The following is a 23310-nucleotide window of genomic DNA, read 5'->3' on the forward strand; positions in this document are numbered from 1 at the left end:
AAACTATTGATTGGATTTCTGAACACTGAATTATTTAATAAACTCTGATAACTATTTTCTCCTCTGTTAAATTTTCCTACAACTTAAGTTTTCACACTTTTTATTCATATTAGAGTTGAGGTTCTTTTTAAAGCCTCCTCTACACCCAGTTGTTCCATGTTCCATGAAGATGATATTTTTAAAGTCTGCGCAAAAAATCAGCATGAACAGAAATGGTATAGCAGTTAGTATGGATGTTTTCTAAAATGCATATGCTCCCTTCCCCTCCTACCCCACCCCCAACAGCTGGGGAGCTGATGCGAGAGAGAACTTTGTGGATCTCAGCTTTCCTATTGGCATTTCTAAGTGACCTTGATAGGCTAGGTCCCAGAAAGTCTCACCCAGCTCCTATAAATGACCCTTGGAAAGTTGCCTGCCTGTAATTGGCAGCAATGAATAAGGCTGAGGAACAATTTGAGAAAGCTAGAAGCTTCAGCTAAACATTCCCTTTTATAGCACGTTTTATTTAGGGGAAAATGATACTTCCTCTAGGCTTTCTTGAGATTTACTAAATTATTCTGGCCTTCCAAATTGCTGGCTGCTTGGACTTACTGGAAATAGTTTAAAGAATGCCTGGTTTTCATGTGTAGGGGCCATTTTGTTTTATACCTTTATTGTTTTGTTATCTTCCCCAATTTGATTCAAGTTTATCTTTCCAGGCTGACCTCATTCATTCATTCATTCCTTCTCATTCAATAGCTTAACTTACTTCATTAGTTCAATTAATTTTTCTGATGTAGGTACTCCCTCCAGTCATGAAGATTGCAACCCATACAACCCTTTTCATCTATAGGGACTCTTGTTCATGTCTCCCCTTAAATCCTCCATAGGGAGTCCACTACCATGCTGTAGGCTTTCCACTGAATCTTTTAATCTTATTTGAGTTCCAGAACTTGCAATATTATTTAAACTTAGCTTTTGTTGATATTCCGTGTTAACTGTTTTATAAAGAATTAAAATTTTTGAGCCAAAAAGAAAGTTCTTGGTTGTGAATCAAATCTTGGAGAAAATACATGCTTTGTGGTTTAGATCATGAGACCATGTGAAACTAGGCCCTTGCTGTCACTTAAACACACCGTAGGCTCATGTCTGTTGAGTGGGAATTGAATCTGTTGAAGACTGAATCTGTGAACTGAATCTTGCAAAAGGACAGTGTCATGTACATATAACTACCAGGAGTCCTCTCTACTTTTAACAAAGTTACCGTCATTTTCACCTTTGCCTTTCTATCTTCTTTCTAAAACAGACCAAAAAACTTGACAACATTTCTGTACCATAATGCCCAAATACATTGATTAAGAAACGGTGGACTGAATAAGTTACTAATTCTATTGTGAAAACTTAATGAGTCCTTCAGAGATGACTTTTTTTAGAACAATAGAATAGTTTTCTTATATTTAGTGTATCAATTGCTCAAACACATTTTGCCCAAAAGATCAAGAGCTAGATAAAAATCTTAACATTGGGATTTTGACTGGAGGACAGCCCTCATGTTACAAATATTTTCACTTGTTTCCCTATGTGATGAATGCTCTGAATTGTAATGTGTTTGCGAAAGAACCACATAGAGAGATATATGTCTGATTTTCTTGGGACGCTTTTGGCTTAAGCCAAAGATTAGAGAAATGTTAATGTGCTAATGTCACCTAAGTTATTGAAGGAGTGAGGATGTCCTTCTTGAGACTAACTTACCTGCAAATAAGTTAATTTTCCTTCTCTAGATTTGGGAAGATATCATATTGTCTAAGCTATTTAGTACATAAATAGTCAGAAGATAATCCTAAAGCTAATGAGAACTCAGTGGTATAACTGTAATACTGCCCGAAAGCACAATTTTCAGAAAGGTCTTCTTAACCCATTGTAAATTGCAAATTAAATAGACCTCAAGGGAGAACAGGTTCCCATGTATATTCTGTAAGTGATCAGGTAAATACCTCACTTTCACTAACCTTAATGTTCTCCAAGGCTCTCTAGAACACTTTGAGTTTTAGTGTACTGAAACCACACTGAACTAGGTGTCAAAAGATACAGATTCAAGTGCTATTTACTGCCCTAAGACCTTGAGCAAATCACTTCATCCCCAGGGGTACCTTAGTTTTCCCACCCATAAAACTGCAATTGGACCAGGTAGTCTCAAAAGTCTTCTCCAGCTCAAATATTCTACTGTTTTAATATTCAACTGTCCCTTATTTTTCCAACATTAGAAAGACAAAAGATATAATGTACTTTACAGAGAGAATTTTTAAATGAAGTTAAAGAATAAAATAATAAAGTGAGAAGCCTCCCCATTTCCTTCTCCCCCTCCCTTTTTTAAGCTTTTGACAGCTCATTTCCCAGTCTCTGGAGTTTCATGTTGTATACTGGTTTCTTTTAGTCTCTAAGTTAGCTTAGGGAAAAGGATAGTATCTGTCTTCATTGTGTCTGTAGTTTCCAGTGAAGTCTTGTCTACTTTTTTTTCAATTCCTCACCCAGAGATAAGATGAATTTTATTTTATACATGATATAAAAACTCCATGTTAAGAATGATCCATGTCCCCTGACAAACTTACTCAAACAGTATCATTTATTACAAAAATTATTGGGTTTGAAATCAAGTTTAAATCTCACTGCCATGTCTACTTATTACCTGTGTAACTTTGGATAAGTGGCTTAACCCTTTCTGGACCTCAGTTTCCCATCTGTAAAATAAGGGGATTGGACTAGATCAGGGGTGGGGAACCTGTGGCCTCAAGGCCATATGTGGCTCTCTAGGTCCTCAAGTACGGCCCTTTGACTGTATCCAAACCTCACAAATCAGTTTGTTCTGCGAAATTTGGATTCGGTCAAAACCCTTTGAGGACCTAGAGAGCCACATGTGGCCTTGAGGCCGCAGGTGGGTACCCACCGCTGGACTAGATAATCTCCCAGTTCCCTTCCATCTCTAACTGTGATCCTGTAAGTACAACTGAAAGCCAGAATCAGAAAGTGGGAATTAGGATATGCACATAGATGTGTGCCCTGGCAGATTTGTCTGCACAGACAGGGGATGTACTGTGCCTCTCATGAGCCAATTGTTAAATTTTCTGTGGGAGCATTTATATCTGGGAAATTAGCAAATGCTGCAAATCAGGGCTTGATTTATTGTTTTATTGATTGTCTAGACTTAAAGTGATGGAGAAAATGTTAATAAGGCAAATTAGACTTAAAAGTGTGTAGGGTTTTTTCAGAGAGGTGGTTGTTAAACATATACCAGCATATCCATGGGTATCTACCAGAATTAGAACATTCCCTCTCTCTCCTTCCCCCTTCAAACTTGCCAGGTAGCTCGAGAATTCAACCCAATAATTTTAAAGCAACTTCCCATATCTTAAGATGCTGGGTGAAGAATTGCAAGGTAAGCAAACCTCACCATCCCTGGACTTAACCTGCTGGCTCAGGCCCCAAATTAGGTGCTGAAATTTCCAATTAGTTTATAGGCCTGGTTTTGGAGGGCCTGGCATGTTTTCTGACAGTTTTGCAGATCTGACCTAGGAATGGGAAATTTGGTGGCAAATTGAGTGGGGATTGTCCCATTATCTTTTGACAGTGCTCTTTGGGAAATCTCTTCCACTAACCTATAAATAGCCAAACTTGTTTGTGCATATCTAAGCAAGGACATAGTGAAAGAGAACAGCTGCCTGACAAAAATCACCCTAGTTCCTGTTTCCTGTGCTTATGGCTCATGCTGTCTTAATATTTAACCAGGAGATTTCTTGGAATCAAAGAGTACCTGTGCTTTTCTTAGGACAATTTTGGCTGTCAGGTAAGTGGATATGCTGGAACTCTGCAAAAGCTAGCAGTACCCCTACTTCTGGAGTTTTGTATTTTTTTTAAATAGAGGATATTTGGGGGAAAGTGGATCCTTGCCCTCTGGTTTAAGAGAAGAGGTAGTATGAGTGCTACTTGGTATTAGAAGTCCTGGATTCTAATCCTGCCTTCCCTACTTACTATTTAAATATGAAACCTTTGGGAAATCAGCTGGCCTCTCTCACTCTCAGTTTCTATATTTGTAAAATGATATTTGCACTGCCAACTCACCTGTTTGTCACAAGGGAAGCCCTCTATAAATTTTAAAATGCTGAACAAATGTGAGTTATTATAGTCTCCTGTTATAATGGTAATTAGCAAACTGATGACAGCTTGTTGTAGTTGAGCTGCTGATAGAGACTTATGTTATGCCACCATCACAGAAAAGAGGACACCATTTGGAATTATTTGTTTTCCTTAAACAAATATTCACATTTCTTTATTGCTATTATTGTGACCGTTGTTAACTGTTCAGATTTTGGTAGGAAGAGCTCTCGGAGTCAGGAGACATAGATTCAAAGTCCAGACTTTGTCATACAGCTGAGTGACCTTGAGCAAAATCTACTTACCCCCACCCCACTGGACCAATATTAATTTAACTGAAGACTTCCTTAGGGTTGGTGAATGAGTGGATAGATGTTTGGTAAACTAGAAGTTATGGGCTTTAACATCCTTGGTTGCCTAAATTTTGGAACATTTTGGAGACAGAGGTCATTTTAAAGCCCCATGTTGGGGTTGGAAGCTGAATATTTTGACTTTATATATTAACAATGATTTAGTTGACATAAGATTTCAGTATTGGAGGCAGAATGGTATGATTCTCATCATAACTTTTTTTTCTCCCTAATTCTTCATTGTATACTTTCTTGCATGAGGATATGGATAAGGACTGACCTATGATATTATTGGTAGAGGGAAAACCCGGGTGTGGAGTGGTAGAGTGGATAAGGCCCTCAATTTAGAGTCTGGAAGATCTAGTTTCAGATTTTACCTCCTTCACTTAGCTGTGTGATGCTGAGTAAATCGTAACTTCTCAGTGACTGCTTATTCATTTGTAAAATAGGGAGGTTGGACTCAATTTCCTTTAAAGTCTCTTTCAGCTTGTATCTACAATGCAAGCCGGTACCTTCAGACCCTGCACCCAGGGTCATATAGCCCATAAGTGTCCAAGCTGGAACTTGAAGACCAATTTTCCTGATAATTTTTAAGGGCAGCTGTCTATCTACTGTGCAATGATGCTTCTTACCACTTCTGTGAATGTGGTTTAAAAAAAAAAATCTTTCATTCATGATGGAAAATGCTAACCGCATCCAGAGAAAGAACTATGCAGTCTAAATGCAGATCAAAGCATGCTATTTTCACTTTTTTTTATGCTTTTTTCTTTCTCGTGGTTTTTCCATTTTGTTTTGATTTTTCTTTCACAATATGACTAATATGGAAATAGCTAGGCCATCTTCAGTCATCCTGATCTATATCTGGCCACTGGACCCAGATGGCTCAGGAGGAGAAAATGATTCTGGTGACTTTGCACAGCCTTCTCTCACTTAAGTCCAATTCACTTGCAAGTCATGGCATCGTCTTCCTTGAGAATAATGGATGAAACCACAATATGTACATGTACGGCCTATATCAGATTGCTTGTTGTCTTGCAGAGGGGAGGTGATGGAGGGAGGAAAAAAAATTTGGAACTCAAAATTTCACAAAAATGAATATTAAAAACTATCTTTTCATGTAATTGAGAAAAATAAAATATTATCAAATTTAAAGAAATTAAAATAAAATAAAAACCTTTCTCCAAAACAGATGAAGAGGAAAGGATACATCACTGTCAGTAGGTCTGAATAGCCAACTATGGACAGAAGCCTCTTCTTTTTAGGCATGAGAACTGGGAAAAGATTTGGGCTACAGTAACAGCCCAGCACTTTAAAGGAGGGAGGTATTAAAAGGACAAAATCATAATCCAATAGAATGTAAGCTCCTTAAGGTCACGAGGTTTTCATCTTTTGTCTTTGTGATCCCACAGCCTTGCAAATAGTAGGCCATATGGAGGAGCAGACAAAGACATCTCCAGATTGGAACCAGAAAGATCTAAGTTTGAATCCAACCTATGACATTCCTCAAAGTAGCAGAAAGCACCCTAGTATACCCAGGAAGGCTGCTAGCACAGGTTCTTAGATCTGCTTTTCTAAAGGAAAGCAACTCAAAAAGGGTTAACAGTCTTACTTCAATCAAACATATATCATTTACCTAGTTTGGGGGAAAGTCAGCTCCCTGAACTTCAGAGAATATAAACAGGAATTACAAGCAGACAAAAATACAGACAGAGAAAACAACACAATTCAGCAAACCAAAAGACAGGGCTTCTAGCTGTCTGACCATCACATACATACAGTGTTAGTTACTAGAGAGAGAAGCACCAACATCTGGGTTTTCAAAGCCAGGGGCCTCAACGGCTGCCCAGAGTCTCACCTGGCCAAATCACACAACTCTTCCCATGAGTGAGCCCCAAAACAAAACCTCATCTCAAAGGTATGTATAGCTGTCTCTGGGGTCAGAGACCATCACAGCCCTAGTGACCCACTTAACTACAAAGTAACAAAAGTTGTGCTTCCTGAAAAACAAGCCTTCCACCACAGGCTCCCTGTGACCGCATGCAGCCTGTTAAGGGGCAGAGTATATTTTCAAATCAGGAAATGTCCTAGATCTTCAAATTCCCATTACCATCACACTCCACTACCCAAATCATCAAAATGGTTTTAGGATGTACTTCATATTTCTATAGATTAAAATTCCACAAAATTATATAATATTTAAAATTTTTTTTTTTTGGTTAACAAACATATGTCTTTCTCCTACCCTCTCCTCCCTCCCCATTGCAAAAAAACAAAAACAAAAACAAAAAAACACCACAATTTCAACATTGGCTGTGTCCAGAAATGCATATATCTTATTCTATCTTATTCATCTCTTTGAATATGTCACCTCTCTGTCAGGAGGAGAGTAGCATGCTTTGTCACACTACCCATGCCCTCTGGAATCATGATTGGTCATTGCCTTAATCATACTACATGAGTCTTTCAAGGTATTTTTCTATACAGTGTTGTAGCATGAAGAATTTTTCAGGAATAATAATTATAATAATCGTCAACCTTTCCTGACTGTAAAGCTTCTACAGAAATATTATTTATCTATCCTTTAATTTTTAATCGCCCTAAAGCACTTATAAATCATGTAGTTGTTACTACTAAAAAAGGACTTTTTTGTTGTTGTCCAGTCATGCCTGATTCTTTGTGGCCTCATTTGGGGTTTTCTTGGCAAAGATACTGGAGTGGTTTGCCATTTTCTTCTCCAGCTCATTTTACAGATGAAGAAACTGAGGCAAACAAGGGTTATGTGGCTTGGCCAAGGTCACACAGCTAGTAAGTGTCTGAAGCCAGATTTGAATTCAGAAAGATGAGTCTTCTTGACTCCAGGCCTGGTACTCTGTCCACTACACTACTTAGTTGCCCATAAGAAGGCCCTTAGAGATCAACTATTGCAAGCTACTCATTTTACAGAGGAAGAACCCAAGGTGCTAAAAGAGTAAATGACTTACAGGTCACACTGGTAAATAAGTAAGACAAGTCAGGCTTATGACTCTGACTCAAGTCCTCTGAATCCAAATTTGATCCTCTTTCCAGTTTACCACATGCTGTCTCTCAATTTCCAACAAGAAAGGGCCTAAATTACATTTTCCCCCCTCAAATACAGTAATATCATTTAATAAACAGAAATGCTATTTGTTTTGGCAGCCTCTGAGGCTACTATTTAAGGACTACATCCTAATTGATAATGTCAGTAGCTCCAAACATGTGCTTTGGGGAAAAAAAATCCAGAAGTTCTATTTAAAAGAATGCATTAACATTGTTGTAAGATCCTATAAATACATTAGAGGGAATTTGCAAAAAAAAAGTCACTTCCACACCTACAGTCTGATCATTGTCAAAACACCAGCTGTAGTCCCCCTACTTAGAAGGATCAGAACCTTTTTTAAAAACACCTACAGTATTTTTCAAAATAGGATTGCTTTTGGCCTCCCATGTAGGAGATCCTTTCAGCCTAGAGTTTCTGACTGGCTCTTCCCTTAATGGATCCTAAGTCAGCAGAGTTAGAAAAATGTGAAGGGGAGAACACATTTCCTGATTTGCCAACAACTTAGGTCATTGTGAGAAGGAGCTGTATTGGGTAATGAAATTTATTTCCAATTCTAAAGACACCTAGCTTAGCTTCAAAGTCAAACTGCTTCCAAAAATCAGGACAAACAAATTGCCATGGGGCTAAGCCATCAGGAAGGGTTCTTTCCCTTTACTTCTAAAGGCATAGAAAGGACAGGCTGCTATGAAGCTTGCCATGCAAATGCCCAGTTAACCTCTGAGTCCAACTCTAACTCTTGTGGATAGGAATATTAGAGGATTAAGGCTAGGGTTGGGATAAATACTATACTTGTGTACAGACCATTCCTGAGAGTTTGGTCCTAATGTGGATCATACTCCAAATACATTAGCCTCCAACAGAGTTTGGACTAAGGGAAAGTATGAAGGTGACCACCTAACATAAAACAAGGGACACTTTTAAATATTTTTCGTGTAAATGCATATTTTAATGCTAGAAAATGACATTCTTCATGGCATATAGATATTTTAGAATCATAGAATTAGAGCTGGCAGGATAATAGAATTAATAGAATTAGGATTTGGAATCAGATCAGTGGAATCCTACCTTCAGATATTGACTGTGACATTAAGTAAATTATTCAACTTTCCAAAGCCTCAGTTCCCTAACCCATCATTCTGTTTGCATTAATTATCTCACAAGACTGTTGTGAGAACAATGCTTTGTAAGTCTTTTTTTTCAAATGCTTTATTAACTTCTGATTTACATCATTCATTTCCACCAGCTTTTGAGTTACAAATTTTCTCCCCATTTTTCCCCTACCCACCACCCCAAAATGGAAGTCCCAGAGGATATCCCCTCCTCCAATCTGCTCTCTCCCATATTTTCTCCCATACCCCTTTCGACTTTTCCAGTGGATCTCTATGCCCTAGTGCCTGTATATCTTATTTCCCAATTACATGTAAAATAGTATTAATAATAGTATATATATATATATATATATATATATACATTTGAATATTTGAATAAAACTTTGAATTGCAGATTCATTCCCTTCCTCCCTTCTTACCCACCCTTAGTGGGAAGATAATTAGTTCAGAATAGGATGTACATGTGTGGCTAATGCAAAACAATAACATAGTAAATATATTGTAAAAGACTGGCTATACTTCCTTCCCTTCTATCCCACCTCCCACTTGATCTGTTCTCTACTTTGATCCGTACCTTTTCAAAAGTGAGTGCTTCCAACTTCCCTCCCCCCCAGCCTGCCCTCCCTTCCATCATCCCCTAATCCCCTACTCTCCTGGAGGGTGAGATACCCTATTTAGTGTGTATTTCATTCCCTCCCCAAGACAAATTCAATGGGAATAATGTTGACCCATTCCCTTTTGCCTTCCTATTCGTCCCCTCCATTGTTAACCATTTTCCCTTGCCTCTTCTGTATGAGATAGTTTACCCCATTCTGTCTCTCCCCATCTTCTCTCATTATATTCCTCTCTCACCTCTTAATATCACCTTTTAAATATCATCCCTTCCTGTTAAATTGGTCCTGTGCCCTCTATGTATGTATACCTGTAAATATATATACACACATTCACATATGTATTCATATGCCCATATACCCTCATATATAGACATATATATATACATATATAGATATATATTTCTGTTCCCTTCAGCTACTAAGAAAAGTTTCATAAGTTAAAATTATTGTTTTTCCATGTAGGAATGTTAATAGTTCAACTTTGATAAGTTCCTTATGATTTCTTTTCCCTGTTTACCTTCTCATGCTTCTCGTATCTGTATGTCAAATTTTCTATTCAACTCTGTGGTTTTTTCAGCAAGAATGCTTGAAAGTCCTCTATTCCACTGAATGACCATATTTTCCCCTGAAACAGGATACTCAGTTTTGCTGGGTAGGTGACTCTTGGTTTTAATCCCAGCTCCTTTGACCTCTGGAATATCATATTCCAAGCCCTTTGATCCCTCAGTGTAGAAGCTGCCAGATCCTGTGTTATCCTGATTGTGTTTCCACAATGTTCAAATTGTTTCTTCCTGGCTTCTTGTAATGTTCTCTCCTTAATCTGGGAATTTTGGAACGTGGCTATAATATTCCTAGGAGTTTTCTTTTGGAGATCTTTTCCATGAGGTGATCGGTGGATTCTTTCAACCTCTATTTTGCCCTCTGGTACTAAAACATCAGGGCAGTTTTCTTGGAGAACTTCCTGGAGGATGATTTCTAGCTTCTTACTTTGATCATGGCTTTCAGGTAGTTCAATAATTTTTAAATTATCTCTCTTGGATCTATTTTCCAGGTCAATAGTTTTTCCCATGAGATATTTCACATTGCCTTCTATTCTTTCATTTGTTTGGATCTGTTTAACAGCATCTTGATTTCTCATAAAGTCATTAGCTTCCATTTGCTCCAATCTAATTCTGAAGCAATGATTCTCCTCATTGAGCTTTTGAGCTTCTTTTTCCATCTGGCAAATTTGGCTTTTTAAGGCACTCTTCTCCTCATTGCCTTTTTGAGCCTCTTTTGCCATTTGAGTCGGTCTGTTTTTTAAAATGTTATTTTCCTCAGTCAGGCTGTTGACTCTCATTTCATAATTTTCTTGCATTGTTCTCATTTCTCTTCCCAATTTTTCCTCCTCTCCTCTTATCTGCTTCTTAAGGTCCTCTATGGCCTGTAACCAGCTCGTATTTTGCTTTGAAGCTTTTGGTGCAGGAGTTCTGACTTCACTGTCTTCCTCCTGTTCCGTGCTTTGCTCCTTTTTGTCTGCAAAATAGGAGTCTAATGTTGGAATCTTCTGTCTGCTTTGTTTCCTTTGCCTGGTCATGTCACCCCTCATTCACTTGACCCCTGGGCTTTTTGCCACAGTAGGACTCTGCCACCAGACAGGAGAGCTTTCGTCCCAAACGCTGGGGTTTTCTCAGTTGCCAGAGGTATTAGATGGGTGCCCTCTCTGAAGCCTCCATATGCTCTGGCAAGCTGGACACACACCCCAGGATCTCCACCCTAGACTGCAATCCATATCCAAGCAGGTTAAAGCAAGAGCGATTACCCCTCAGACTGGTGCTTGGTCCCCCTACACTCTGCAGGCCAGGAGCTGAAGCTGCTGAGTGGTGCTAGCTGGCAGCGTCTCAGATGCTTCTTGCCCTGGGGGCAAAAGCCACGCACTCCCACTTACTGGTCCCAAAGTCCAGACTGCACTGACCTCTGTCTTTGTCCTTCACATCTATATGTTGATAATTCTGGAAATGACCACAGTTGCTGCTGATCTGGGGTCCCTCCAGCCTGTGGCTGGTCAGGCCCGCCCTGGGGCTAAAGCCTGGGCATGGGGCTAGGCTCAGCTCCCAGAGCACTGTGCTGGCCGATTCCTGCTGAGCTGTCCTCAGCAGGAGGTTAGCTTCTCTGTGTCATTTTGTGGGTTCTGCAGATCCAAAGTTTGTTTAGAATCCCGTTTTTACATGGATTGGGGAAGGTGGAAGCTGGAGCAGCGGGGAGGTCCTGCTTCTACTCTGCCATCTTCGCTCTGCCCCAATGCTTTGTAAGTCTTAAAGAATTTTAGAAATGTGACTTGCTTTTATTATCATCTAGGGCACCTACTTTGACAGATTAGGTCATCAAAGACTCAGAAGAGAGGTGCCTTGCTCAGCATCACACAGCGTCTGAGTGGTAGACCTGGGTCTCAAACTCAACATCCAGTCAAGCTGTTCTTTCCACTTTGTCAAGTCACATTTGTTTCACTTGTGAAGTGTTTAAACCCAGGCTATAGGGACCTGGGTGGATGTTTCAGGGATTGTATTTAGACAAATACTTTATATGGGATTTGGAATTCTCCATTCCACATTTGGAAGAAGACTTTGATTTCCACCATTGAGTAGGGCAGGATTCCTGAATGTTCCCTCTTCCATTCTCCTATCTCCAAGAGGCATATTAGACTAGACTATTTGTATTCTAGGGCTATGATGCTCCACTTGGGTTTCAGAATAAAATTCATTCTCCTTGGTCCTCTGACCATCCCAGATCAGGAGGCTAACAGCTTACTCTTTGCCAGCTGTGCTCTCCTATACCAAGTGATTGTTTCAAAAAAAAAAAAGGGTAGTGAGTATGTTTGTGACACACGTGTGTATACACACATACACATGTGCACATACATGCACATGTGTATACACATGTGTGTGCGTGTGTGTTCGTGTAAGTAAATTGTGTGTGTATATCTCCAAACCATCAATAAAAATAGAAAATGAGGAGAACTATACAGATTAGGGTAGATAATAGAATCCACAACAGTAAATGGGCTCTTAAGCAAGATAAAATCTTAACTAAGAAGAGAATGATCTAAGTAGAGAAGTTAGCTCATGGCAGTCTCTGGACTCACAGGAACTAGGAGTCAAGGGACATGTTAGGGGACCAGCTTTCCTTACATCTACAGTCCCAGGGCCCCCATTTGCAATTCAAAAGTTTATGCCTTGCCTCTGCTGCCCTCTTTAAAATCCCGCTCCTCTCAGTTCTTTTCTCTACACCACGCTCAGCTTCCTGGGCTCACAGATCTCTCAGCCATTAGGAGGCAGGTACATCTTCCTACCTGCACACAGAGATGTCCTTCAAAGAGCCGCCCAGCCTACCAGGAGCAGGGTGTTACACACTAGCAGGGAAAAGAGGCAATAACACGGAGAGAGGACACCATCTTCACATGAAAGACAGTGTTCTGGCCTTACCTAGGGTGTGTACAGATGCCACATTCCAGCTCTGTTCCTGTCTTTTGCTACTCTTTATGTTTTTTATACACGTGGAATCCAGTTAAAGTGAACATCAAGGGAAACCTTGAAGGTGAAAGGAAATCACAGGAGGTTGATCCTGCGGGTGGATGATGGGGTTCAGAAAGGGATCTGACCATCTGCCTCTCTCTTGTAGGTTATACAGTATGCATGTGTTGGGATTTTAGGCTTCCAGTGTATCTAAGAGCCAAGGTGGTTTTTTTTTCCTTTTAAATATATATCAGTTTTCTGCCTTCCTAATTCACTGCCTGTCTTCATGGGGCCACTGAAAACTCAGGTTGAGGGGGAATTGCCCACTATTCACTATACCCTAGGATAGTTCTGGCTAGGCAGAATATAAATTCTGGTTATGGATAAGCTTTTGGTATTTAATGTATTCAAAGAAAGATAGGACTTCCTGGTACAAATGTAATTTAAGCAAATTCTATTACATCTTTTGTGAATGTACAGTATCCAGTTGTTTAGGCTCAGTCAGTACTAAACTAATAAAAGTGAAAAACAACTGCTTCCCCACTGGAAAAAAGGGATAATTTATTAAAAATTAATGGTTTTCTCTCTCATTAATGTTCCTTCTAAAAATTTCTTTTGGAGGACTAAACCCATGTGATAAGGCCATAATAGAAATCAGTGAACTGAGACAATATATTCAGTGAATTATTTCTAATCTTTTGGCTTGGAAATTAGTTGCTTAAAAGAAAATGCTATTTTTTTATTCAAAAAAATTTTTTGAACTTGACAGATACCAATAAACTTGAACATTTTCATACAGAAAAAAAATAGCATATGATGACACAAAGTAAATTGCATATAGCTTGGTTTGGAGTTTTGTTTGTTTTTTGCTTTTTTTTTTGGAGGTGGGAAGGTAGGGCAGTTGGGGTTGTGACTTGCCCAATGTCACATGGCTAGTTTTTGTGTTAAGTGTCTGAGGCAGGATTTGGACTCAGGTCCTCCTGACTCCAGGGACTCTATTCATTGCGCCACCTAGCTGCCCCTGAGTTATTTTTTTTAATAGCAATTACATAATAAGTTCATCATGGGCAGGCAGGTGACACAGTGGATAGAGTGCCAGGTTTGGAGTCAGGAAGACTCTTCTTTCTGGATTCAAATCCAGCCTCAGGCACTTACTAGCTGTGTGACTCTGGACAAGTCACCTAACCATATTTGCCTCAGTTTCTTCATCTGTAAAATGAACTGGAGAAGGAAATGGTAGACCACTCCAATATCTTTGACAAGAAGACCCCAACTGGTGTCACAGAATCAGACATAACTGAAAACAACTGAAGAATAAAAAATTTCAACACAGTTCCAAAAGTTTGTCTTGCTTGTTTATATTTCCCTCTAAATCCTCTTCTGTGTATTTTTAAAGGCTTCATTGAAGGTCCTCTTTCCCTCCTTCCTTCCTTCCTTCCTTCCTTCCTTCCTTCCTTCCTTCCTTCCTTCCATCCTGTCCTTCCTTCCTTCCTTCCCTCCTGTCCTCCTTCTACCTTCCCCATTCTTTTTTAAGAAATGAAGGGTCCAGAATAGCACTTACTATAGTAGATAGTAGTTGGATTGTTGCATTGACTGTTTTGTATGACCACATCCCAGCAATTAAAATGCAGAAAATGTGAAATCATCCTCTTCATTTGATGAGAGAGAATGAACTAGGAATTTGTTCTTTGGCCCAAATGTGAAGAAGAGCCTGGAAATGAATTTGTCTTACACTCTAAAGTCTGTACATTCCTAATATCCAAACACAAGTAAGTACTTTTTTCCATTCATGGATCTCAGAAAAGCAGCCTTTAAAAAAAAAAAAACCTTTTCCTTTACTTCCTTCCTTGCTTCTATCTTCCTTCCTTTTTCTTTTTTCTTTCCTTCCTACCTCTCTTTTTTCTGTTTCCTTCCTTCTTTTCCTTCCCCTTCCCCTTTTACCTACCATTCTCAGCCATCATTAGAGTACATATTAGGTAATTTAGTATTTGTAGATTAAACTTAATGCCCAAAATTGAATCAGAAGTAGGCTTGTTACCTGTGAGATCTCCCAAAATCAGTCAAGTCAACAAACATTTTTTAAGTGCCTCCTCTGTGCCATCAATTGTGCTAAGTGTTGGGGATTCCAAGAAAGGCAAAAAACAGCTGCTCCCAGTCTAACAGGGGAGACAGCAGCTTAACAACTATATACAAGCTATAGACAGGATGAATTGGAGATGTTCTCAGAGGGAAGGCACTAGTGTTAAGGGAGATTGGGAAAGGCTTCCTGTAGAAAGTGGGCTTTACAGCATCCCTGCCAGAGAACAGAGCTGGAATTCTAATCAGAAGGACCTTGGTTCAGATGTGTGACCATAGCCTAGATCCTTAACTGCTCTGAGGTTCAGGTTCCTCTTCTATAACACGGCGGTAATAGTCCCAGGATTGTTGCGAGGCATGTGTGATGGCATACTGTATGAGAAGTGTTTTGAAAACTTTAGAGTGCTCCTTAAATGCCAGTTATTATAATTTCTGTTGTTGTTTAGTCGATTTGCAGTTGTATCTAACTACAGTGGCTCTGTTTGGGATTTTCTTGGCAGAGATACTAGAGTGGTTTGCTATTTCCTTTTCCAGCTCATTTTTACATATGAGGAAACTGAGGTTAACAGGGTTAAGTGATTTACCCAAGGTCACAGAGCTAGTAAATGTCTGAGGCTGGATTTGAACTTGAGTCTTCTGACTCCATGCCTGGCACTTTATCTACTGAGCCACCTAGCTCCCTGGTTATTATAATTATTCATACTAAAAAGAGGTGGGGGTCTGACATGGCACAACTTTGGCATGCTTTGAACACATTGTACCTGTAGTTATCTTTGTTCCTTGAGAATTCAGTTCCTTTTTCCTCATGTCCCAACTAAAATCCCACCTTCTACAGAAAGCCTTCCCCAATCGCCCTTAATTCTAACTCCTTCCCTGTGTTGATTGCTTCTGATTATCCACTCCATAACTTATTTATGTGTAGTTATTTACATCTTGTCTCTCCCATTAGACTGAGCTCTCTGAGAGCAGGAACTGTATTTTACCTTCCTTTTTATCATCAGCACTTAGCCTAGTGTCTGGCACTTAATAAAGCTTTATTGACTAACTGACTTTCAGTGGAACCAAATGTAGGAAAAAGAATGATGGTCATAGTGAAGACCAACAATTTCAAGATTCCTCTTGAACCTTCCTCAGGACAGCTCTCCTGGGACTCTTTGGTGATGTTTGCCAATTCTATTGATTCACAATGCTATTTAGCTGATTCTATATCAGTCCTGGATTTTCCCTTCCACATTCGCATTCCTCTCCTCACCAAACCTCCAATATTCATAGCTCCAGTAGGTTGGGAAGTATAATCCTTGAGTTTCTTTGAATGAGGAAAAAAAATGTGAAAATTTGTTAGAGAACAGAACATCGCAGCAGGGAAGCCCTCTCTACCTCCACCCCAAGGCCTTTTTTCCTTCCCTAAACATTTTGGAAGGGAAAAAATAGAGGGGAGAAAGATTCCTCCCCACTTCATATAGGTATTGGGGTCTTTTTGACCAGAATTCCACATTTCTAAACCAAGTTTAGATATATTTGTATGTTCCTTAACTAAGAAGATATCTTTGAATTTGTAAGGGACATTTGCAAATAAATATTGCATATTTTTCTTTCATTTGAAAGGGGTTTTTTTTTTATGCATTTTGCTCTTTCCACCAAGGGACCAGCGAAAGAGAGACATGACAGCAGCTACCAGCTCTAAGATTGTAATTCGCCCATTTGGGATCTTCGATGTCTTCCATGCCCTTCAAACACTGCATAGGAGAGGTTTATTAAGAGGTTGGAAGATGACTTTTTAGGAGTACAAGGGATTTATGATTTATAAAGAAACAGGGCTAAGTAATCCCCAAGTCCCCTCCCAATTCTCTGATTCTCAGTTTTTCTAAAGGAGACTCTTTTTACCCTTTATCCTTTAGCCTTTGGCCTCTTCCAAATCAGGGACTCCAAAGACTTAGGTGTCACATTTGACATTTGTGGAAATGTGGGTGTGTAGTGCAGTTGGCTGTGTGTGCCCTTCCCTGTACTGAAGTGTTATTTGTGAGGTGAGGCCTGACAGAAGATGGACTTCTTCAGATGATGGGCACATGGATTCTCATCTACTTTTCCCCAAGAGTATTCTAACCTTTCCCACTAGGTGCCAGATTAGTAGCCTGCCAGATCAGCATGACATGATATAACCGTCAGTGTGTCAAAACACGTTCCAGACCCAGGCTACCCAACCTTTCAGGGAGATAACAGCACCCCCCCCCCTTTTTTTTTTTACTCAGAGTTCAAAGTGGCCAACTTTTGATGGGTAGGACTAGCCAAGCTTGTTTTCTGGATGGAGGCCTTTCAGCTGCTGTTGTTCAATCTTTCTGATTTTTGTAAAGACAATTAAATTGTGAGGCTGTGTCCCATTACGTTTTGCCTGATTTTCATGATCAAATGCTATTTATTTTAGCTTAGGATTTCATTCCTGATACAGTGCTGGGTACGTTGGTAAATGCTTGTCCCCAAAATAGGCATCTTTCAGAACCATGTGTCACAGGGAGAAAGAGTACAGTACATTGACCAGACTGCATCAAGATAAAACTCATCCTTGGGGCAGCGAGACTGGTTGGCAGCAGCTTTCTTTGACAAGTAGTTGCATGTACTCACTGATTTTATTGAAGTATAAAGTTCCATCCACTTAACACAGAGCATGTTCATTAATGTGTTCAGTGCAAGAAAGGTAACAAATGACCAGAGACACCTATCAGATAAGTCAAGGTTATTAAGGACCTTTTTTTTTTTTTAAATATAGGACTGACAATACAAAGATTGACTTGGTGGTCAGTACGGTCTCCAGCACCTCAGAGAAGGACCTCTCAGACAGGAGCAATGACATTGGTAAGTAAGGACAATTTTATAGTTTTTCAAAGTTTATAAATAACTTTGGAGCACTTGGCTTGCTGTGATCTGCTACTCCAAGCAGTTACATTGGAGATAATATGCCAAGATTAATGGTGTTATATCCAATTTTGTGAAGAAGGGAAATGAGACTGGTTTCCATATTTAAATAAAACTATTGCTTTTCTGACTTTAGAATTAATTTTATTTTAGATCTAATGAAAGTTGGTGATAACTCTTTTTTAAAAGGTGAAGACTGGCATGAATCTTCATATTTTGTGTTGTAGTGTAATGCATAATACATAAGTTTGGTACTATCAAATGTAGATAGATACCAGTCTTCTTTAATGAATGAATTATTCAGGGTCTCTTATAATTTTGGGATCAAGAAACATGTGATTGACATAGCAGTGCTTCATATCTTATCTCTTTAAGTAAAAAGGTTTAAAACCTAGTAAACATTAGGGGGGAAAGAGGAGAAAATAGTATAGACACTGGCCACTTGAAAAGCAGAAGGATCTTTCTTGTGTTATAGCTCACTTAAGAAACCTAGTTTCAGGGGCTGATTTTACATGGAAACTTTCCAGGGTCACATGCTCCAGGCACTCAATAATAGAAACACATATCTTGCAGTAAAGTGGTTTTGTAGGAGGTAGAGGCATTCTCTGCTCTAAATGTTCCTTCCTCACCATTCCTTATTCTTATGTGCTTCCTTCTAGAGTCATACCTTTTTGTCAGTTAAGTAACAGGCTTTGGAGCTAATCCTGAGGGATGCTGAATGCTGAAGCATAGAATTGAGCTGACAGGAAAAACATTAAGCAGAACTAAATCTCTGTAGCGGCAAGCACCCCAGCGGCTGCCAACACAGGTTCTTAGATCTGCTTTTCTAAAGGAAAACAACTCAAAATGGGTTAACAATCTTGCTTTAATCAATCAAACATACATCATTTACCTAGTTCAGGGGAAAAAGGTCAGCACCCCGAACTTAAGAGTATACAGAGATTATAAGCATAAGTTAGACAGTCTTCCAAACTGTCCAACCATTACATACTAATATACCTAATCCCAGTTACCAGAGAGGGAAGCATCAGCATCGGGTTTTCAAAGCCAGGGGGCTCTCAATGGCTGCCCAGAGTCTCATGTGGTCAAATCACACAACAAAGTGAGCCCCAAAGCAAAGACTCCCATCAGGGCTTATATAGCCTTCTCCTGGGTCAGAGCATGTAACAACCCTCTTGACCCACTGCCCAATCACAAAGTATCTCTTGAAAAACAAGCCTCCCACCACAGGCTCAAGGTGCACTTAACCTAGGGGCAGGGAAGATCTTAAAAATTTACATTCCTATAACAATCTTTCACCTTCATGTATGGAAGAATGTTTGCTGTGGGATTTTAACTGGTTAATGGCATTGTGTTGGAAAGGAATTGTAAATGAAGAGCCTGATAGACTTTTGGTGAGAACATTATAGTTTTAATATATTTGTCATGCTGAAATAGAGAAACAGCACAATGTTGAGGGCTTAGAGTAAGACTTGGGCTTATTTTCTGCCTCTGACACATGCTAGCTGGAGGCCCATGGGCAAGTCACATGAGCTCTTGGAGCCTCAATTTTCTCATCGAGTAAATAGGGTTAGTAACCAGTGTCGGGATGACCTGGGGATGGAATCCGGGCTCCAACATTTAGCACCACACCCAGAAATAGGCCATGTAACCTTGAGCAAGTTACTTAACCCCGATTGCTCAAAAAAAAAAAAAAAATAGGGTTAGTAAAAACCTCCTGATGGAAAATGCTATACATGTCCAGAGGAAGAGCTGATGGAATCTGAATGCAGATGGAAGCATACTATTTTCACTTTTTAAAATTGCTTTCATGGATTTTTTTTTCCCTTTTGCTCTATTCTTTCACAACATGACTAATGAGGAAATATGTTTTACATGATTGCACATATATACCTATATCAGTTTGTTTGCCGTGTTGGAGAAGGGGGAAGAGAGGGAGTGAGAAAAATTTGGAACTCAAAATCTTATAAAAAATGAATGTTGAAAATTGTCTTTATGTGTAATTTGAAAAAAAAAATACTATACAGGAAAAAAAGAAAATAGGGTTAGTAACAATTACACAACTGATTTCACAGGTTTTTTGGTTAGGAAAGGGCCTTAAAAATCTTAAAGTCCTTTGTAATTGTGAACTATTATTATTGGTGTTGATCATGTTAATCATCATTAACATTAGTAATCACTAATGATATCAATTCTGTTCTACAATGAATATTTAAAATTTTATGTTATGACTAATAAAATTGATAGTTAAGGATTATTGATATCATTATTAATTCAAATAAGTAAGAAAATAGATGGCAAGATGTTGAAATGTTGGTGCCTTGGGTTACTATCAGTGTGGTTAAGTAGAAGTAGGGGATTTTCAATTGATGGAGTAGCTTTCTTTCATCTTCAGCTTACTGTTCCATGAGTTTTCTCGTTCTTCAGAAACACAATACCTTGACTCTCTAAATCTAGAGATGACTAGGATCATGGTTTCCTGAACATTTTTTTTTGGACTGGATTTATGATTTCAGTTGTATGAGAACTTACAGTCAGAAAACTCCCTCTCCCAGTTCGGACTGGCAACTGCTTTGCCACCTGTGGTTTTGAAAGTTGCCAAAGAGACCTGAGAGTGACTCACAAGGTGAAGTCACCACAGCCAGGATTTGTCAGAAGTGGTACTTAAACCATGGTCTTCCTGACTCCAATGCCAGTTTTGTATCACACTGAGTCCATTCTTGAGCATGAAATGACAGTTTTCAATTCCACAAACTGATATAGAAGTACATAGAGTGCTTAATCAGATACCCTATTTTTAGGGAAAGGATATTCAAATTATAAACTAAGCATCAGATAGGTAGATATATAGATGGATCGACAGAGAGATAGAAAGACACACATGTTTTATTTCCACTTTTCCCAGTGGAATGTAAGCTCCTTAAGGGCCTGAGTCTTTTTTTATTTCCTTTATCTTTGTATCTCCAGTGCTTTCTCTATAACAGAGACTAAATTATTGGATTGGATTGGATTGGATTAGATGGAAATATAGAAGGCATGAACATGGCCAGTTTGTTTCCTTGTTTTGGAGAGGGGATAAATCAGGTTTTAAACCAGGATTTGAGATGGTGGTGACAGGTTACTTGGCAATTAAAGATATAAAATGGGAACTTGGAAAAGAAGTCAAGGTAGGAGATGTAAATTTGGGAGCCATTTGCATACACTGATAATTAAAACCTTGAGAATGAATGAAATCCTTGAGAGACAATGAATCAACAGAAGAGACCAAGGCCTTACCCATAGAGGCTACCTATGTAAGGATAGGACAGCTCCATTGATTTCCCTTCAACTTAAGTAATTTCCTTTGTTACAAAAGAATACTTTTTTTTTTCCGCTTTTTGGAGGGCAGTTGGGGTTAAGTGACTTGCCCAAGGTCACACAGCTAGTTTGGTGTGTTAAGTGGCTGAGGTCAGATTTGAACTCAGGTTCTCCTGACTCCAGGGCTGGTGCTCTATTCACTGCACCACCTAGCCACCCCACAAAAGAACACTTTTTGATTAAAGCCAACCATCAAAACCCAATGTCAACAGGACCTGTACACCTTGAAATAATCAAAGTCAATGTATGAGATCCATGACTAGATTTTATCCTTAGCACTTTGAATAAAGGGAAAAAAAACAGTTTCAGAAATAAAGGGTCTGGATTTCAAAGGCCAAAGCAAGCATGACATTTCCAGCACAGATTTGAGGAATGAAAGGAGGACTGAGCTGTGGTAGAGAAAGGAGATATTGAGAAGAGTCATTGGTTCTACAGGCTTCCCAAGAGCAGAGGACCTAGGCTGAGGAAAGTTCCAAAAAAAGGTCAACTCTTTCCCCCACCTTCCTTTTCACATATTTGTCTGTCCACAGACACTGTTATATAATTCACTATTTCCTTACCCAGACATTTCCAATAGACTAAAATTTGCCTGGATAACAAAGAGACAAAGGATTAACTAGACAGATATAAATGTTATTTTAGGTGATAAACCTGACCTCTGCCTGGGGGTTAGGAATTTTCCTAACTTGAGGTTCAGAACTATTATGACTAATTTCAGAATTTTTTCATCTAAAATAAAATCCCTAAAGCTGAAGAGGAAGGAAACAGATAGACTGTTGAAGATCATTGTATTGTTTCCTGGGCTTAAAATGAGCTAATTATTTGTAACAGCTAATTTTATGTAACACAATTAAGCAATTTATGTGGTGCAGTGGATAAGAGTGGCCAGCCTGCAGTTAAGAAGACCCAAGTTCATAAATAATTTAATAAATTGAGAAAAAAAAAATTTTAACCTTAAAAAAAAAGACCCAAGTTCAAATCTGCACACAGACACTTAATAGCTGCATGACCCCGGACAAATTTCTTCACCTTTCTCTGTCTCAGTTTCCTCAGCTGTAAAGTGGAGATCATAATAGCACCTACCTACCAGGATATTGTAAGCATCAAATTAGATGTTATTTGTAAACTAATTAGCACAGGGCCTGGCATGTAGTCGGGGCTTAATAAATGCTTGTTTCCTTCTTTCCTTCCATATTAGAGAATAAAAGGAAGAACAGCTGACAGAAAGGATAGGTCAGGATAGGTAGGAAAACCATGCTTTGTAGGCCAAAGAAGGTGGGAGCATCAAGCATCAAGAAGGAGGTGTAGAGTTAATAATGGCGAATAAAGCAAGGAAATCAAGGAGAATGAGGATAACTTCAAGGGTGATGTCTTCACTATAGTTTTTTAATTTTATGCTTGTGTAGCGTTGTTGTTGTTGTTGTGGATCCTGGGGGAAATTATTATTTTAGGGCAGAGTTCACTACAATTTTATGTTTTTCAAAATAAGTTTTTTATGGATTTTTTTATGTCATCACAATTTCACCCTGGATGTCTCCTCTCCCCTTCCCAGAGAGCCATCTCATGTTACAAATAGTATTTTCAAATGACAAAAAAATTAAAAAGGCACATAAGCGCAGTTGATCAGTACATTGAAAAAGTTCAAAAACATATGCAATGTGCCATACCTTTGGACCTCCCACTTCCACAAAGGGGTGGATTGGGGTTGTTTTCCTATATCCTTTCAGTTTTGCTACATGCATTTTTTATATTCTTGTGTGTGGTTATTACCATTTACATTGTTGTAGTTATTATGTGTATTATTTTCTTTCCTCTTTCTGCTTCACTTTGCAACAGTTCATGTGGATTTTTCCATGCTCTATATTCATCATTTCTTACAGCATAGTAATATTCCATCACATTCACACACCACAATTTGTTTATCCATTTCCTAATCAATGGGTATCTGTATTGTTTCCAATTCTTTGCTATCACAAAAAGTGCTGCTATAAATATTTTGTAGCATGTGGAGGACTTTATTTTTCTCATCAATGGCTTCCTTGGGACAGGGGGAATTATTTATAAAAATATAACAAGTCAGGAAATGCTTCTCTTCCAGGACAAGTCAGCACCTTCTCTGTAACTTTTGTTTTTAGAGGATTGCCTAGAATATCTATCTATCTATCTATCTATCTATCTATCTATCTATCTATCTAT

At 38.9% G+C, this 23310-nt stretch overlaps 1 protein-coding gene across 10 annotated transcripts in view; it reads left to right on the forward strand.

Moving 5' to 3' along the window:
• Positions 1 to 23310, forward strand: part of SH3KBP1 (SH3 domain containing kinase binding protein 1) — a 472618-nt gene that overhangs the window by 415868 nt on the left and 33440 nt on the right. For all 10 annotated transcript variants that reach the window (XM_069063466.1, XM_069063459.1, XM_069063456.1 and 7 more), the window contains one exon: positions 17612 to 17697. In XM_069063466.1, coding sequence (XP_068919567.1) covers positions 17612 to 17697 — 86 coding nt within the window. The remainder of the gene's footprint in view (positions 1 to 17611; positions 17698 to 23310) is intronic.

The sequence above is a fragment of the Petaurus breviceps genome, unplaced genomic scaffold (assembly GCF_028583685.1).
Source record: "Petaurus breviceps papuanus isolate PSGF00001 unplaced genomic scaffold, PetGlider_PUasm1.0 90574, whole genome shotgun sequence".
NCBI classification, from domain to species: Eukaryota; Metazoa; Chordata; class Mammalia; order Diprotodontia; family Petauridae; genus Petaurus; species Petaurus breviceps.